This window comes from Trichoderma camerunense (genome assembly GCF_050948025.1).
Source record: "Trichoderma camerunense strain CBS 138272 chromosome Unknown V8C40scaffold_11, whole genome shotgun sequence".
Taxonomy (NCBI): Eukaryota; Fungi; Ascomycota; class Sordariomycetes; order Hypocreales; family Hypocreaceae; genus Trichoderma; species Trichoderma camerunense.
In genome coordinates, this window is record NW_028145359.1 from 780089 (window position 1) to 798208 (window position 18120).

At 48.1% G+C, this 18120-nt stretch overlaps 5 protein-coding genes across 5 annotated transcripts; 3 read left to right on the forward strand and 2 right to left on the reverse strand.

Moving 5' to 3' along the window:
• The first annotated feature begins 247 nt into the window (after positions 1-247).
• Positions 248-2353, forward strand: V8C40DRAFT_248099 (transcription factor domain-containing protein). Its single transcript, XM_083216468.1, has 3 exons — positions 248-1101; positions 1183-1632; positions 1703-2353. Exons 1-3 carry the CDS (start codon positions 325-327, stop codon positions 2102-2104), a joined length of 1629 nt encoding a protein of 542 aa, XP_083072128.1. The 5' UTR covers positions 248-324; the 3' UTR covers positions 2105-2353.
• A 293-nt stretch (positions 2354-2646) lies between these two features.
• Positions 2647-5515, forward strand: V8C40DRAFT_248103 (potassium channel family protein). The gene is made up of 4 exons (XM_083216469.1): positions 2647-3230; positions 3296-3454; positions 3517-3636; positions 3697-5515. The coding sequence occupies exons 1-4, from the start codon at positions 3019-3021 to the stop codon at positions 5438-5440; spliced, it is 2235 nt and encodes a 744-aa protein (XP_083072129.1). The 5' UTR covers positions 2647-3018; the 3' UTR covers positions 5441-5515.
• A 130-nt stretch (positions 5516-5645) lies between these two features.
• Positions 5646-6808, reverse strand: V8C40DRAFT_266967 (uncharacterized protein; the record flags this gene model as incomplete). Its single annotated transcript, XM_083219811.1, has 2 exons — positions 5646-6647; positions 6716-6808. 2 exons carry the CDS (start codon positions 6806-6808, stop codon positions 5646-5648), a joined length of 1095 nt encoding a protein of 364 aa, XP_083072130.1.
• A 3842-nt stretch (positions 6809-10650) lies between these two features.
• V8C40DRAFT_248107 (uncharacterized protein) lies at positions 10651-11826 on the forward strand. The gene has a single exon (XM_083216470.1). The coding sequence runs from the start codon at positions 10796-10798 to the stop codon at positions 11516-11518; it is 723 nt and encodes a 240-aa protein (XP_083072131.1). The 5' UTR covers positions 10651-10795; the 3' UTR covers positions 11519-11826.
• A 2506-nt stretch (positions 11827-14332) lies between these two features.
• Positions 14333-17154, reverse strand: V8C40DRAFT_248109 (transcription factor domain-containing protein). The gene is made up of 5 exons (XM_083216471.1): positions 16894-17154; positions 16613-16716; positions 15717-16554; positions 14899-15656; positions 14333-14829 (listed from the first exon to the last, which is right to left on the reverse strand). The coding sequence occupies exons 1-5, from the start codon at positions 16936-16938 to the stop codon at positions 14571-14573; spliced, it is 2004 nt and encodes a 667-aa protein (XP_083072132.1). The 5' UTR covers positions 16939-17154; the 3' UTR covers positions 14333-14570.
• Between the last annotated feature and the right edge of the window lie 966 nt (positions 17155-18120).

Consider the following 18120-nt stretch of genomic DNA (forward strand, 5'->3'; position numbering starts at 1 on the left):
ACGAACAGACTATTAGCCCAGGCCATCTAGCCCGGCGGGTTGACGATAGCTCGGGAAAGGTGGGGCCGGAGCATTTCTTTTGGAGGCGGCTTCGTTCACTGGTGGCTCTCCACGGGGCCAGTAGCAATCCGTGGTCGTGTCGCAGACTTGCGTGGGTGGGGGGGATCCCTCGAGACAGTACCTTCGATCTGGAGTGGCTTCATGCCAGCCCATGTCTGATGAGTCAGGCTGACAGCTGGCTGGCTCGCTGCTCTCTTATCTACCGTAGCACCCATCTTCCCCATGAGGGTCATGGGCTGACACATTTTCCCCAACTTTGCCCACATGCAACTCGCGAACTTCCCACACTCGCGTCTCCAGATTGAGGCCCCCCCCGTTACACCCACGCCTCGCACAATGTTGCCAGCTAAGGTGCCGGTAAGGAGCAGGTCCAAAAGAGGGTGCTGGACCTGTCGTATCAGGCACCGCAAATGCGACGAGGGCCACCCCTTCTGCAAGGAATGCGACAACCGCAGCATCCACTGTCACGGCTACGGTCCCAGGCCGACGTGGCTGGATAACGAGGAACAGGTTCGCGCCGAGCTCTCGCTGGTCAAGAAGGCTGTCAAGCAGAATGCAAGGCTGCTGAGCAAGGGTCCCATCAGACCTGTTGGGATAGACCCTCAATTGCGGACAATCTCAGCGAAACAGCAGCAAGACGCGGTCACCGGGCCCGAGCAGGCCTTGTGGGCCTCCTGCCCAAGTCAGGAAATGCGGTTCCGAGAGGCCGAGCTCATCATGCTGTATCTGGACTACATCTTCTTCATTCAGTATCCGTACTACACTGACAAAGCAGAGCTCGGCGGCCGTGGTTGGCTCTTCTGGTTGTTGATGAACAATCGTCCGCTCCGACAAGCCTCGCTGACTTTGGCTGCACTGTATCAGCGAACCAAGTTTGCGCGGGGAACCGAGTACATGGAAGCGGAACTCATAGAATACCACACCACTGCATTGAGTGCCATGCGACATGCACTATCAGGGAATGAAGGCGATCTTGCACTAGACGTCGGCGAGAGGCTCATCACCTTCATCTCCAGCGGCTGCTGTCTAATTAGCTTTGAGGTTCGTATGAGTGACCATGTGTGACTTTCAAGTGTGTGTGTAAAAACGAATTCATCCTCCTAACTTGGGCGCATGGTATAGGTGTTGCAAGGCGGCTCAAGGGGCTGGCAGACTCACCTTGACGCCCTTACAACTGTTGCAAGCAAGATTAGATTACCACCATTCGAAGACTCAGATGATGACGAGTCGACACCACCATACGCGCCGAGCGGCCCAGGCTCGTCTCTCCGTCGTGGGATGAAGTACGCAAGACGCTTTGAAATCACAAAACTTCTTTGGTTTGAAATCTTGTCGACAGCCTCCTCTGGCATACCTCCCCGCATGCCCTATCGACAATGGCTTGACTCGGAAGAAATTCTCATGGCAGATTTTGTCGGTTGTCAGAATTGGGTGATGCGACTTATTGGAGACTTGTCCATGATCGAGGCAGGAATCGACTACCCCGGCTTAGACGAGAGGCGAGCATCGCTGGCCAACATCGAGAAGATGCTGCGAGATGGCATTGAGAGATTGCGTGTGCAAAGTCGTCATGTTCGTTTGCCCTTGATCCTTTGTTTAGGTCTATCGCATCACCAACAGCCATACTGACACTCTATCGCAGCCCACTGCCCCAGTTTCATGCTACATATCACGAGTTTTTGCAGCCGGAGCTCTCGTGCATCTCCACTTGATCCTCTCAACGACTCACCCAGCCGAGGCTGATATCCACGGTGCCGTTGCAGCCGTGATCAAGGAGCTTGAACAACCCCCTGAGAAGGTGTCTCTTCGAGGCGTCGTTTGGACCATCTGCCTGGCGGGATCGATGGCTCGACCCGATCAACAGCCATTTTTCGAGCGTCTCATGACTCGGATCCTGAGCACAGCGGAGACCAACTTTGGGAACTGCGAGAGCGTGCAACGCATATTGAGGCATTGCTGGACCAAGAGACACGAAGATCCACTGGCAGAGTGGACTTTACGGGATGCCATGGCGGAGATTGGCGACTATCCGCTGCTGGTGTGATGTTATGCATCCCCTAGCCGCAAGTGCATGATTCATGTTTTAGCGAAGGAGTTTTTTAAACAGGAAGAATAGCGATATGGTTTTCGATTTGCGATGGTTGCGACATTGGAGGTTTATGAAAGACATGGATGGATGGATGTTGTGCCTTCCTTTAATATCTAGATTGTTGAAGAGCATTATCGATAACCCAGATCGACACCTCAGGTATCCAACGAAAGAAAATACAGCACTGATTAAACTCAATCTCAACTTCTCCTCCATGACTTCTCGTGACTTTATTGAGCCCGTCATCGTGAACAATCTCACCTCTGCACTGTTGCTTCCAAAACGATCCCCGTAATCATCGCCCGATTTACGAGTCCCAAATGCTGCAACTAAGCCCTAATTGGCCCTTCGGTGCATCGGCAGCGCTAAGATCTGGACCGCTTCCAAGGAAATGCGCGTTCTGCACCATGTGAGGCCCCCCAACTGCCGCTAAGCCGGTTCCACGACGTCATCTGGTGCGCATCAATTGTCAAATGATCGCCGTCAAAAAACTTCTTCAAACCATTTGGTCTCATCTCTGCCAAGAGCACAACTGTCTTCATTCTGTCTTTATGAATCAACTCATCTCGCCTGTTCTCTTCGTGCCAAGACATCTCACAAAAACACGCGTATTAAGACGAATCCGGTTGCGGGATATGGCTAGGGCCCCGACCATTCCGCCGATACCCTTCGTTTCATTCTCTCTCTCCGACTAGCTCAGCCGAATAGCCAATTTCTTCAATTGCCTCAGCTCAAATACTCTTGGCTCATTCGACTCTGTCAAAGCACATGAAGTGGATGTGGAGATAGCATAAGAGCTTTCCTCTCCGCCAGAGAGCTGCGAGCCCTCGTCTTGACCGCCACACAGCCATTGAACAGGAGCCGCAGAAATGTCGCCACCACCGCGCAACAGACGAAATGGGGCTGCTGGCCAGGAACACGACCTGGAGGCTCAACTGGATGAGACTTTTAGTCCTGATAAGACGCGCAACAGTAGAAATGGAGTCACTGGCGAGGAGCGCCACCCAAATGCTCACTTCAATGAGACTTTCGATCGTGGCAAGCCGACGATTGAGAACGACAATTGTCACCTTCAGCCCACGTAAGTAACCAGGGGGGGAAGAGTTAGCCAATAAAGGCGACTATCTGCTAATGCTGGCTACTTAGCCGATGGTGGTTCCTATCCTCAGTCTTTCCCATGATTGCTGGCACAATTGGCCCCATAGCTTCAGCATTCAGCATCTGTGCTCTAGTTTCGCCATGGAGGCAGCACTTTATTCAAGGAGGAGACCCTGACTCAGCGCCATATATCCCCGATCCAGCGTGGTATGTGTTCCTATCTACGATCCCCAGCCGCAATAAATGTGTTCCTAACCTTTCATATATAGGTTAACGGCAATAAACGCCGTTCAACTGGGCATTGCCATTATCTCCAATTTCTTCCTACTCTTCAATATGGCAAGAAGAATTCGCTTTGGTATAGCACAGCCTATTACCATAGTGGGATGGTAAGAAGCGCACAGTCCCATGATGAGCCAATGCAATGGCGCAAACTAATGCTGCAATAGGTATTTCTCCGCGATTGTCCTGATCTGCCTGCTCTGTACAGGCGCTGGGCCACTTGTTGAAGACCTCCCTTTCCCGCGGGATGAGATGATTTGGTCTCAATCATTTTATTACGGTATCTGGGCAGCCATTCTCTACTTTATCGTGGCAACTCTCATGAGTATCACATTTTGGGGAGCCTATTCAGGTCACTACCCAAAGGATTTTATCCTGACTCTGAGCCAACGCACTCTCATGCTACAGACTATCTCGGTGCTTGTATATCTCCATGTTGGGGCGGTCGTTTTCAGCAACATCGAAGGCTGGCGATTTCTAGACGCCGTATACTGGGCAGATGTCACTCTCTTCACTGTTGGCTTTGGTGACTTTACTCCTACGACAAATCTTGCAAAGGCGCTGATGATTCCATACGCCATCGTTGGAATAATAAGCCTGGGTTTGGTCATTGGATCTGTTAGAGGTCTAACTCTCGAAGGCGGAAAACGCAGAGTCCTGGCACGCATGGAGGAAAAGAAGAGAAGAAGAACTGTTCGCAGCATCATAGGGAAGGGGAATGACGATCTTCTAGAGCCCATCCAAGAGGAACCCGGATTACCACGCATGCCGACGGATCAAAGCAATAAAAGCAATAAAAGCATCAATAGCGAATATGAGCGACGCAAGGCAGAGTTTGCTCTGATGCGCAAGATCCAAGCCATGACATCTACACGGAGAAAATGGATGGCTTTAGCCATGTCCGTCATGGTATGGCTCGTGTTTTGGCTGGTGGGTGCCGTGGTATTTATGGAGGCAGAGAAGCGCTACCAAAACTGGACATACTTTGACGCTTTTTACTTCTCTTTCATCGCATGGACAACCATTGGCTATGGCGATTTTACAGTCGTGTCTAATGCCGGGAAATCTTTTTTTGTCTTTTGGTCTCTCATGGCTTTGCCCACCATCACGGTGCTCATCTCTCATGCAGGCGACACCGTCGTCAAGATCATCAAAGACAGCACCATCCGTCTGGGAAATGTCACCATTTTACCCGGTGAAGAATCTTACATGGCTAGTCTCAAACACCTCATCAGCAGAATGACTCTTGGAAAGTTCTTTCAAGCCCATTACGAAACTACAGATCCATTAATTGTGGAGTCGAAGAGGCATCACCTCCAGCGGCTAGCCCACATTATGGACCAGCTCGAGGAAGAAGACCTTTCTGAACAAGAGAATGAAGATGAGAGAGATGAGAATGGAAATGAGACAGGTGATCAGGAAGATGAGAGAGGCCGGCCTGCGAATGTGCGCCGTCCTTCACAAGCGTCAAGTTTCACCTCCAAAGTTCGGCGGTCTCTCTCCCGCCTCCGCAGCGCACACCAAAGGATTCCCACGGGGGCTGACTTGCATTTCCTTCTCATTTCTGAGATTCGAGCTGTTGCTAGCCATCTGAAGGCGTCCAAGAACCACCATTACGATTTTGACGAATGGGCGTGGTATCTGAAACTAATTGGTGAAGACGAGCATAGTCCGTACACGCATACCAAAGCGAAGATCAAGGCAAAGAAGCACCATAATAATTCTCCCGAAGATAGTGCAAATGAAGAGCCTGTGAAATGGTCGTGGGTTGGCCATCGCAGCCCTTTGATGGGAAGCCAAGGGGAGAGTGAGTGGATATTAGAAAAGCTTACGAATAGGCTGCAGGAGTTGTTGTCGGCCGAGAGCAGGCGGCAACGAGGTCAGCGTAGAGAAAGTCGAGCCCATATTTAATGGATGTGGCTTTGTAAATTAGTGTACGTGTATAATGGTAATTAGGAAATGGAATCATAAAGTCATCAGATTTAACATCAAACGTTTACTCTAGTCAATCATCCAGTGAATAATACTCTGCATACTGTAGAATATCTTAGTGGCTACATGTCTATTGCCTGGAGTAAGGTCGTCTTCATTCAACTATCCAAGTATCGCCAGAATTCTAGTCGAATAATGTATCCAAATCAACCGGGGGCCTAGTGGATGCCACTCTTCCCTTCCTCTTGGTATTAGTGACGCGGTCAATGCCACCTTCGAACCTTTTGGTTGCTTTGTTAAACCAGACTTTGACCTCTTCGTCTTCAATTCCGTCGAGAATGTCGTATGGTGCCATAGTTGGTGCCCAAAGATAAGTGATGGCCCAGACTTCCAGCATGGTTGCCCAATAGCTTACCTTCTCTTCAGGAACGCGCAATCGGGCACGAATCATAGTTTCGAGCAGAACCGGAAGACGCGGATAATAGAGGAAGCCATCGACGCATGTGAGCTTGGAATCATCTACCGTATTCTCTAGAAATTCCTCTCCGCCTTGCAGCTCTTCTACGTCTAGTGTATTCGTTATATCTTGTAAGAGTTCCGAGTTCCGCTGGCTCTTGATTGGTTGTAAATTCTCTGGTTCCGGATATGGTTCCTGCTCTGGAAGCATCTGAGGCTCTAAAAGTGTTGTAGCTTCCCCAGGTTTGTCTTTTTGGAGTTTGTCTTCCTGGGGTATGGTTTCTTGAGGCGTGGCTGCTAAAGACGTGACTTCTTGAGGCGTGTCCTCTTGAAGTATGTCTTCTCCTTGAACTAATGCTTGTGCTTGTGGTGACTTGTGAAACCGTGTTGAGTTCTCGTCGTTCTGTGTCTCATTTTGAGTTGGTTCTCTGCTTCCTAAGGCTGCAGTCCGTGGTGGACCAAGCCCCACGAAGGAAGGAAGGACGAGGGCAATCGGCTCGTTCATGATACTGACACGCTCTGGAGGAAATACAAAGCGAATGGAATTATTGTCAATATCTTCATATTTCGGAATCGACTTTTTGTGTATACGCTGTGCATTCTCGTCCAATGTCTGCAGGGTGGCCGGGTCAGTGGAGCCCCATGACCAGTCTGCGCGAATGCATCCGGCACCCAGCAGCTTTGCCGCGGCGAGGTCACGATCACATTCATTCACGATGAAGATGTAGCCCTAATGTCTCCAATCAGTATCTATACCAAGGGTCGTGTTTTTGAGCAGTGAAGTATGATGACACTTACGTAGTGAAACGCGCGCCCTCCGCAATGTTCTAGGGCGGGACTGCCCCAAACAACCACAGGAATGGGCTTCAAGGCTTCAGTAAGGAAATCCATCGAGTTCAACCCCTACAGTGATTTTTTAAGCCCCAAAGCGAGGGTTAGCGAGCTAAAGAAACAGTCAAGCGTCGCATGCAAAATTCTGAGGTGATTGTTGGTACAGTTGGGTAGCAAATGTTGCAAGGCGTTGGTCGCTGTGGTATTGCATATATTTAATTCTGCCAATACATGTATCTATCCAACACCACAGACGTGAACCATTCAAGTATCCTTCAACATTGATGCAATTGCCATTGCAATGCCCATTCTCGTTGCAGAAAGGAGAGAATAAATAAATTTGAACAATCGGGAGGCCTTTTTCTGCTGCCTGGGTGAAGCCCAGCACACAGCCTAGTGCACAGCCTCCCTGCTCCCATGCGAGAGCTTAAAACCAATACTCTACTACATCGTCTTCAAAGATAGCTATCATAACCTACAATGCAAGCCGCTTATTATTTCTATTATCGAGAGATGCCTAGTCTGCTTTCCAGCTACCAAGCGCACGATAAAACTTTGGAAAGGCATATTAATTCTCGCGTTGGCTATGCAGAGCCTCAAGTAGGCAGCATTTACCGTATAGCTAGTCAATCGCTCTGATATGGCTGGATTGTAGTTGGAAGGTTGTAATTCATGGAAAGGGAAAAAACAATTGCCCACAACCGTCTTCCTCGCTGAGCTAAGCAGATATCAAAGATGATATTTTACGTGAGTTTCGATTCAGCATCCCATCGACTTTCTGGAGTTCAAGTTTCAAGATAAGATGTGAAGGAAAGCACTTTTAGGTACTCAATTCCTTGAGTGTTTCTGTTGCTACCAATACTTTCTGCAACTTGCTTCTAGTATGTGGTATTATCGCTAGCTTTATATTCGGAACACTGGATGTGGGATAGCAAACTTGGAGTGTTGGATAGCCATTCCCCTTATTTACCTACTATATAACCGGCATTTCTTTAGATGTCTTAGCATACCGTTTGAGTGATACTCTGTTTTCTGCTTCTCTCGTTATGACGAACCATGTGCTTATTGTAGCAACCAGCGTGCGGTGATAGAGTTGAAGCGTCTAGCTACACAAGACGGGGTTGAATTCTCTCAGCATGCACACCGTGATTCCAGGCATTGACTGGCCAGGCGGCATTTCTGTGGCAATGTATTCAATTTTAGTAACAATTAAGCCATATTGATCAACCGCGCGGCACCACCGTGGAAGAGAGTTCGGTGCTTAGTTTCCTAAAACGGTAATTATTTTCGAACATCTCCCATTTACCAGCCCTGATTTGCCTGATCTATTTTTATATGACATGCCGCACTAAACGGCGATCATGTCACCGCATTTATCGTCATTAATATCTTCCAGTCATGATCTTCGTGTGTTGCGGTGATACTGACTCCTCCAACTCATCATCACATTATTGCACAACGAGAGCGTGTAACACGCATTGATGCTATATATATACTTATATTCCTCAACCATTCATGTTAACCCAGTTCTTGTGTGAAACGCCAGTGTCGATAAGAATCTAATAGTAGTTCGTCGAGATGTTGCACAACAAGGAGTCAAAGGCAGATATAACGCGATTAGATTACATTAAGTATTAAAGCATTCTCTCTGTACATGAGCGGGAGAACTTCCTCTCCGTGTCAGACAGAATGCAGTCGAGTCTCACAACGTCAGGCTTAGCCAAAAGTTATATTGAGACCCATCAGGTGCCCAAAGAGCAATTGCTGAGCCCCATTGATAGAGTGAGCTTACAGCAAGGAAGCTACTTGGATGAGCATTACAAGTGGCGTTGTACCCCTTTCAGTATGTTCTTTCGACTCTTTGCATGTATCACATACACTACAACTCACGGCCAACGAAAATTGCTATAGTTAGCTACAAACTGACGTGCTGTTAATTCTGCAACGTCTTGATGCTAGGTTCAGGGTAATGGCGGTCTTTCGTTGGTGAGAACAAAAATGGAGTATTGTCTTTCAAATGTCGCTTTGCATAGCAACCGCGTTCGAGAACCTCGGCATTGCGCCTGACATCAACCTTGTAATAGCAGGTGTGATGGCGGACAAATTTCCCATCGTGGTTAAAGAAACTTCAGGAGAAATAAGACTGGGGCTCAAGCTCCCTGTCTGAGGGTACTGAGTCAAGGTCATGTCTCCCCTTAAATCAGAGGCCATCGCACAAATCGATAATTTACGAGTGACATGACATCTAAGATCTGAAATAGAAATCCATGAATGCCAAGAAGCTTTATGTTGGTCAACGTAAATGCTGGTTAAATTCAGCCAGCAAGATGACGATGAAAGCTCAAGCCGGAACATCTGCAGCATGGAATCAACATCCTTATCCGGAGTTTGAAACACAATGCTCTCTCGAAATGGCGCCCTCACATATTGGAGGACTCACTTATGGAGTATAGCCAGTTTATTTACGCTTCTACATGCAGCTGATCATGAGATCGTGAGATATTCTTAGATATGGTTGTTAGGCTCGGGTAGATTCGTTGGGCCGACTCTGGTGTCACGGAATCCCTTCCCGATCGTAAACTCGTACAGTGCATGACATAAGCTTCTTCGATTTCATCGTGCGACTCGTATGCCTTTATGAGAAAAAACTTCCGTTTGCGTTATGGAGCAGGACGCTACGCGATGGATTTTGCCTGCAAAGTGAAATTCCACCTTGAACATGCGAGCCTACGTAAGCTGTGGTTTTGGTCCAATCGTGGATCGCGGATTTTCAAAGCTACAGCTGTTTGCCTTATTTATAGCAGTCAGCGGCCGCTATTTATCAGCTATGCCATAAGCCGTTGCCCTTGAAATACCCCTGCACTTTCGTACAAGTGGCTCAACTTCTCCTTACAACCTACAGGCAACTAGCACGATGGCCGGGCCGCTCCATGACTCCAATTCGTTCAGACCAGATGCGGAGAAGGCAAAAGCACTGCTCGCCTGCCCAGAAGCGGCACAGCCGAAATTACGAGTTCCTGGGAGTGATGCTTTTGAGAGGAATCGGTCTTGAGCCTTGTTGTGATACCCCAGCTCAACTACAGGGCGAGCCAACGTCAAGGCCATAGCGTAGTACAGTGTGCGTTTGCGTGGGAACGGAACGGCTCTGTACAGATACGAGGCAAGGCTACCAACAAGATTCATCCATGCCTCCAGAAAAACAGGGAATCCACCGAATCCGTGCATGAAGTAGGAAACCCGCAGATTACACGGATTTTGCGCAACTCTCTGTCATGTTCAGCTGCGAATGGCTAGAATTGTAGCGTATGGCAAACTGTATGCGTTAACGGGAATCAGTAACTAATCAGGTTAAGCGGGCGCTCCTTCAACTCAACAGCCACCCGTGTAAATACAACTAGCCGTCGGTGAACAATGTCATCATCTACAAACTCTCTTTACGGATTTCTACAAGACCAAAACAAGCTTAAACCTCTGAAGTTGGGTGGGTTGGACATGGCTTGGGTTGGTCTGACCCTGGCAGTCAATTCTCATGTTCAACAGGGCAAATGTAGTTGAACTGTAGTTTCTCACATTCAGAAAACTCTTCTAGCTCCAAGGATTCTAGTGGAACCCAAAAGCCTTCAGTCATGAGAACGCTTATGCGGCTCTGCTGCTTCCAGGTCCACGGCCCCCAGCGGTAAGGCAAACTCCGGAAATTTAGAGTATGCGTACTGGTCCACTGCCAATCCTTCGGGACGTTGGGTTCAGCCGTTTACACATGGTCAGGTATCTTGTCTACGCCTTACCGATGGTTGTAAGCAGGGAAGCTTGCCTTGGGTGTTGGCTAGTACCTCAGCCACTGATTCCACCCGGTCAGCACTAACATAGGGCCAACGGCGATTGGGCTATCAAACGGGGATTTTGGTACGGACATCGTAAGGCCTAAAATATAATATAAGATGTGATCTCTCTCTAGTCAGTTATTTGGTGGGCTACCGGTCAGGCTTTTCTCTCTCATTCATTGTTGAATCGCCGACTGCAGTGAAGCAAACTGTGTTTTTCGTCAAGATGGCACTCTTTACCTATCTCATTGTCGCTCTGGGCGTGCTGCTGATTGATGCCGTCCTCGAGCTGGCTTTCATCACCAGCATGGTGGCATGGCTACACAACACTGCCAGCGGCACATTTGCTGTCAACTTTAACGGCTCGACTTTCGATCTCTATGGCATACCAAAACATTTCTTGGTCGACCAAGGACACTCTAGCAACGGCGCCGCGGGAACAGCAATCGTCGTCGTTTGCATAGGGGGTTCCCTCGTTCTTTTCCTTAGAAGCCGACCCAACATCATCGGAGCGAAAGCCACGTCCTTCTTTTACGGTGCCTGGCTCGTTATTCTCGTCTTGGGCCTCATGCTCACCATTGCGTCTCTCGGATACGTCTTTTCGGTTACGAATGCGCATAAGGGACAGACTATCGATCTTGATGCCGCCTCGAAAACCGGCAACCACAAGTATGCTCTCGATACGTGGACGCCTCAAAACTGGTTCCCAGCCATGCTGAAGCTCGACCTGGCGGATGAAAGCCAGCGAAACGACATCGCCAACCACCTGCGAATCATGAGAGGATGGCAATACAACTTGATTCCCCTATTCTTGGTTCAACTTACGACAACCGTTCTTGCTATCCTGGAGTTTTTGGAGAGGCGGAAGACGCGACCTTCTGCTGGGGAGTACGACAGCGTGAAGCGAACTAGCGGAGAGCAGAAGATCGTTGCAACTGCTACTCCTTAACTGGACATTCGATTCGGGCATCATTGAAGATGCGATTCTTGTACATATTATTTTTATTCATCGAGGCATCTGCACAGGGATAAAACGGGTTACACAACTTACGGTGGATAAGACTTCTTCATTCTGGCTACTATTAGAAAGCTTCTTTATTATTAATCCAGCCTTTCCCTTTTATTGGATCATCAACTTGTTGCTTTTCGTTGTCATTCAAACAGCAGGAATTTCGGCTGCATAGTGATCTCTAATGTACCAAACCTAGAAAGTTTTTCGCTCACTCAATCGCAAAATGCAATTTGGGTAACTGCTATCGATAAACTTTGAATAAAGCAATGGCTTTGTATACATATGCACTTGAAGTCTTCGTAGCCCACTGCTGTCTATCAAAGATGGAAATAAAGGCTGTATTTATGGAGAGAGCAAGTGATGGAGATTGGATAGGCAAGTATAGAAGAGTGGGTAGGTAGTTTCATTTACAGCATTGCTTTTAGGAATAAACTTGGAAATGTCTTTCATAAATCCCAGGCTATTCTCTCATTCCATTTACGAGCTAATGAAAACTTTTGAACCTTAATGACAAATGATTAAACGTAAACATGAGCCTGTGTCCATTGTGGTAGCCTTGATGAATCACATGCAGAGCGATTGCCCGATTAGGTAATAGTGTATGACCTCGGATATGAACACCGTCTCGACATATAACCTCAACAGCCATCAATAAAATACTTTTTTTTGCATTTCTACAGGTTATGAGCAGAATAGCGTAGCAGTTTAGCGTCTTGTTGGTTATCACGAGGTCGCACGTTCGAAGCGCGTCAAAGGCCGTTCCAAAAGAAATTGCCAGATCCCAGGGGAAATTGAGGTCCACACCACAGACAGGGTAGACTTGAGCCGTTCCAACTGCCAGTAAGATGCCGCCGAGCCAGTAAGAGCATGTTGAGAGCCAGTAAGAGCCGCTGAGCCAGTAAGAGCCAATGTTTAGAGCCAACGTCTATTGAGCTAGTGGGAGTGTTGAAAGATGTACCTCAATAGCCATCTGAGAATATTTTTTTGGGCATTTCAACATACCGCGCCTGTACTGATCGTATGCAGTTGCTCTCAGTTTGTATGCACTGCTAGCCAGTCTTGTCTCCATCAACACAGCGACACTCTCAACATCGTTATCACTAACCATGTGGCATCTCCTTGATGTTCTTCCTTGCGGGTCTCCAATGGTCCACCAGTATCAGGGGCTTGCCATGAATACTCTTGACTTGAGACAAAATAAGAAAAGACAATGTTCCCAGATAGCCTTGACAAAGACCACTTTGTCATGGTCAAGTCATCCCAAGGGAATTGTATATACTTATGAGCCCTTGGTCGGAAGTGGCGAGACACTCGAATGTGAAGTTGGCTCGTTTACGCAGTGCCACCAGATAATGTGGCTCCGCCCATCTCGAAAACTCCAACTTAGAAGCTGTCAATGTAGTTGTCACTCAGTAGCAAGAAAAACGGAAGTGGTCTTATGACTTGTACAGGTAAAGTATAGTGTCTAGGTCAGTGCTGCAGAGTGAGGACATGGCACCCCCCCCCCCCCCATACTAAGTAACTCACTCTTCAGAATCTAGTCACCAGGCACATTTGTGCTTATATCGACCAGTGGCATGATGGAGAGAGAAAATGTGGGATCTGGATGAAATATCGGGGAATTTGTAATATTACAAATCTTGAACCCAAAAGTGGTCAGTGAACGCCTATTCAAATAGATTAAATCTCTCAAAGCTGAGCTTGAACACTGTTAAAACGGTTTTTTCCCCCAGGGAATTTATAACATAGGAAGAATTACTTACCTAGACGTAAACCAAATGGGTTGCTACCAGCTTCAGAGTATGATTTCTCAGTTACATCTAGCACGGCATAGTAGTATTATGGCAGACAAAGAGCGGATAGGAGTCGATGATTAAACAAGGGGCATTCTCCCCCATGTGATCAAGTTTAGCTCACCTCCTATATCGCCTGACACGTAATTTGTATATACGTTTTTGAGGGTTGCCTCGACCTTCCAAGTCAACCATATTGGCTTCACCAACCCTGAGATCTGCTCCGTCAACAAGGCGTAGCAAATTCAGATGCTCGTTGGAAAGAAGAGCACCAGTTGGAAACCTGTCAAGTTTGTGTTTGGCTATGGTTAGCTGTCTGTAAAGTTTTAGCAGCCCTTCTATCACGGGTTCAGAGTAATGTTGTGATAAAGAGCGAACTATTCGAAGGAATCCCTTCACTGGCTGTTTAACTCATCATGAAGAGTAGTCTGAGGATACTAATTTATGATGGAAACTGAAAGGAATTTGCCAAGAGAAAAGAGTGATCTGTAGGTTCAAGAGATTGTTGGCAAATACTATGAATGTATAGTTACGAACTTACGGCCAATAGTTGACACTATATCGATCGGCTGCCTGTGATCATGGCACGTCGACTCATCACTCTTGAATAGACACCAATGAAGGCTTTTGCAAACATACAGCATACATAAATCAGGACAGAATTTTAAAGTGAATACATCCTATATTACTAAAAGACATTAGGAGTGGCTCGAATGCGGCTATTCAACTTCGGTTTATAATCACCATCTTATTTAATTCAGCTGCCGTTTTATACTGTACTTACTGAGGTCAATCGGTGATGTGTCATTCAGATTGTAAAGAGACAGAAACAGCGTAGAAGCACGTCGAGGAGCCCTGACCAACAAATAACTCTCTGGGCTCATCTGCTTCATGCAGGCTCCTCCCTTTTTTATTAAGGTGAACTTGTCTTAGCTCAATCTAGAAAAAGAACGAAGTATGATGTTTAGCAGGATCATATATTAGTAAATGCAATATGATACAGTAAAAATTATACATGCTAGAAGCGTATACTCGTCAATACAGTAATCAAAGAACCCCCACATGAATAAATCTCTATGTCTAATGTACTTTCCCACTCCATAATCAGGTGCCACTGAAGATATAAATTCATAATATAGACAAAACGAAAAAGTCAACGCCCCAAATGCATGTACAAGACCTGGGTACATTGACAGTTACTCCACTCCACCGTGCTCGTGTCGCGCCTTTGCAGTTGCTGCTTGACACAGCCGGCCTAGCTCCTCGATAAACGCGTCCATCCTACGCAGATATTCAAGCTCGTGAGTCGTGACTCTGTGCATAGGCATGCTTCTGATGACTTTGGTAGCCGAAGCCAACAGGTCAATATCATGCTCAGCATATTCATGTTGAGGATTTCGTAAAAGATTGAAGAATATGCTCAGAAGGGCCGAGACAGGGTAAAAGATGAAAACCCTAGCATACGTGCGTTAGAACATCGAGATCAACATAACAGACGAAGAGGAAGTATAAGTATAAACTCACCAAAACGCTTCACCAGCCAGCCGAGGCGCAGCTTCCCTCAGATAGATGAGAGTCGATCGACTGGCCTCGACAGATAAGTCAAGACTAGACTGTAAGCCGAAAATCATCTCCTTCCCGGACTCGCTCCAATCTACCACACATCGGCCACTGGCGCAGTGTATCATGTTCAAGAGATAGTGGTAGTCCAAGTGCAGTTCGATATGCAGCATACTGGTGTTTATGTTCAGAGTGTCAGCAAGCTTGACATGTTGGCGAATAGATAGCGCGGGTGCGTATTCCGGTGGAATTGAAGCACGCCAGTTTTCCAGGTCTTCGTCAAGTTCACGGATGGTACGGAGGAGCTCAGCATCCGACTTTCGTAGCGAGCCGGCGGAGTAGAGAGCGCTAACAGCCTTCGATTTAAGCAGACTTAGACGTAAGTCGCTAGGGAGAAACGGCACCTGGGAACTGGTTGTGGCTGAGAAAGCCTCTTCCGAGAACCGGTTTGCTATGTAGTCTTGAGGGAGGGTAAGATCGCAAAATTCGTCGCTGATGATGGGCGGCTGGCCGTTTCTCAAAGCTATATCTTTGTCAAAGAGATAGCAGAGCCAAAAGAGTCGGCGGATCTGGCGTTCTTCAAGCTCCTGAAAAGTGAGGTTGGTGGTTTTATGTGGATCGTTGGCGATAGTGTGTCCTCCAAGGATACAAACGGTACGACATGCAATAGAGTGATACATGCACGCCCCCTGCAAATGGCCGCATAGTGTCTCGTTGAGGAACTAGGAGGGTCAGAAGTGAATCAAAGGTGAGACCAGGATACACAGTCATCGAGGACTTACCAGCATGACCATTACTTGCAAAGTCGTGAGACTCGCGTCTTCAACAAAGTCTGATATCAGCAGCTGCGCTTGCTTGGCACAAGCATCGCTGTCGACAAGCTTGGCAGCATCCTGAGTAGCAAAATGATGACTAGTGACACAAAGAAAAGCAAGCACACAGGCTTTACTACCAATCTCCTCAATCGTCGCGTCTGTGACTGGCGCACCATATGCTACTCGTATTGTTTCCTCGAATAACTCGCGTTCCACCACGGGGAAGACGAGACGAAAGTCAGATGCTATAAACGTATCAAGCAACGCCTGTGTAATCCATCTTTCCGGAAGCTTCTGGATCTCAGCCTGCTTCGCAGGCCCCTTCAAAGACTGGAGTGCTGAAGCCGCAGAGGGGACATGATCCGTTTCTCTGAAAGCAAAAGCATCGTCGTTACGGAAATGAGGCCATAATCCTGTTCTTGAGTATATCCACTGCTCTCCAAGGGAGGTAAAATGGGGAATGCCATTCCGGGAACAGATGGCAGCAAATTTCTGGCCCGAAAACCAGACCTGACCTAGGGGAGCAGCGCCAAGCTGTCGAGGGGACTGCGAGTTGTCATTGGATCGACAGAGGGTACACCTGCCGTGGGTAATCTTCCTATGAAATTGGCTAGAGCCGTCAGAGGGAGCCAATGAGGCTGGAGAGGCGGCAGCGGGAGCCGCAGTAACAGCAGTAGCAATAGAAGTAGTAGCAGCAGCAGAAGTAGTAGCAGGAGGTATCTGCACGCCTTGCTTGATGGCCTTTGCCCTGGCTATGCCTTGTTCTATTCGCTCAAGGCGTTTGACAAGACTCTCGGTTGAGCTCCTGCAACACAGTCTTTGTAAGCGGAAATGCGAACACTGCAGCAGTGACAGGTACATACTTAGTTTTCTTCTTCCTGCCCCTAATTCGGTTAAGTGTGCAGGGGAGATCATGGTGTCGGCACCAGTTGCATAGTTCATCGTGTTCGGATCGATCGCATTGGATCTACCACCACCCATCAGGTATAAGCGTGAAAATACATGTGCATAAGTCTGGACGTGATGGTGTTTGTAGGGTAATGGGGAGGATCAGAATCAGACTCAGACGAGAGAGAGATGATGACAAGCAACAGAATAGGACTATCATTTTCAAAAACGAGACTCGGGGTTGTGAATCCATTACCTTCCGCTTATAACAAGCGTCGCAAGCACGCCTTTCAGCCACCATGCTCCTTACTTTGGCTTTTGCCTGCCCTGATGCTCGTGTTTGCTAATCAGATAATGACAGTTACAGTTGATGCAATCAATGCTATCAAGCAACAGGCAGATGCTTTCGGTAATATGAGGGTCTCGGAGGGATTCGATATTTTGCTTCGGACATGGAATAGGCTTTTCGATTCGGCTGACAGCCCGAGATGCGCCTGCTCGGGGTTGCGAGTTGATGACTCAGCGGAGGTTTCGCTCAAGCGGGCCTGTCCGAGCAGGCGCTAGTTGCGCTGAGGTGGATCGAGCCAGGGTTTAGCCGGAGGCAGTAGTGCCGACGTGACGCATGGCGTCGGAACTCTTTTTGCTCTTGGCTGTCAGATAATCGGAACTACCGCAGCAAAACTGGGCCAAGCATGTGCTGCGATAAGGCTTTGATGCTGCCGGGATCCTTCGGGGGGTTGTAAGTAATCCTTTGGGGGGGATGATTTGATTATGCCGATTTGATTTGCAATGCTCATACATACGGGGGCGCCAGCAGCTCCTGCATTCGGCCGAGAGCAACGTGGCTTGGTAATACGACAATGACCTTTGACGACATCCGGAGACTTTGGCACAAAGAGGGAGGCTCGTGAAAGGGATTTGTCCGCTTAGTCACGCAAATTCAGCTGGAGCTGGGCGAGCGGCATTCTAGAAAGGCGGCACTTTGAACGAGCCGCGACCCCGACGATGGAGTTGTCAGTTGCTACAGCACCCATGATGACAGTACGCAGTACTACCGCCTGGAGAGATTGTACGCCGTTACACCGTTGGGATGAAAGATGAAACATTCTCAGTACAGTAGTTTCTTTGGGAGGATGCGATGCTCAAACCCGATACACCTTCAACTCACCAACGGCACATCCTCCGACTACCATGTGGCAGGGTGGCAGGCAATCAATTCCAAAATGAAGTGCTTGCATCATAGCAAGATCCGGCGATGTAGGTGGCCGGGAAAGGGAATAGGCGATGCTACCAATCTGCTTTATCCAGCTCCAGGGTACGCAGGTCTGAACGATGTGGTTCGTCAGAGCAAGATCTAGCTGGACCCTGGCTGATACTACCGTGATCATTGCTACAGGGAGCAGTACCAGTAGTGCGGAAGCGTCCAACTACCGCTTCACCTCCCGCTTGGCATCAAGCTCGGGGCATCGAAGGATGCCCATGA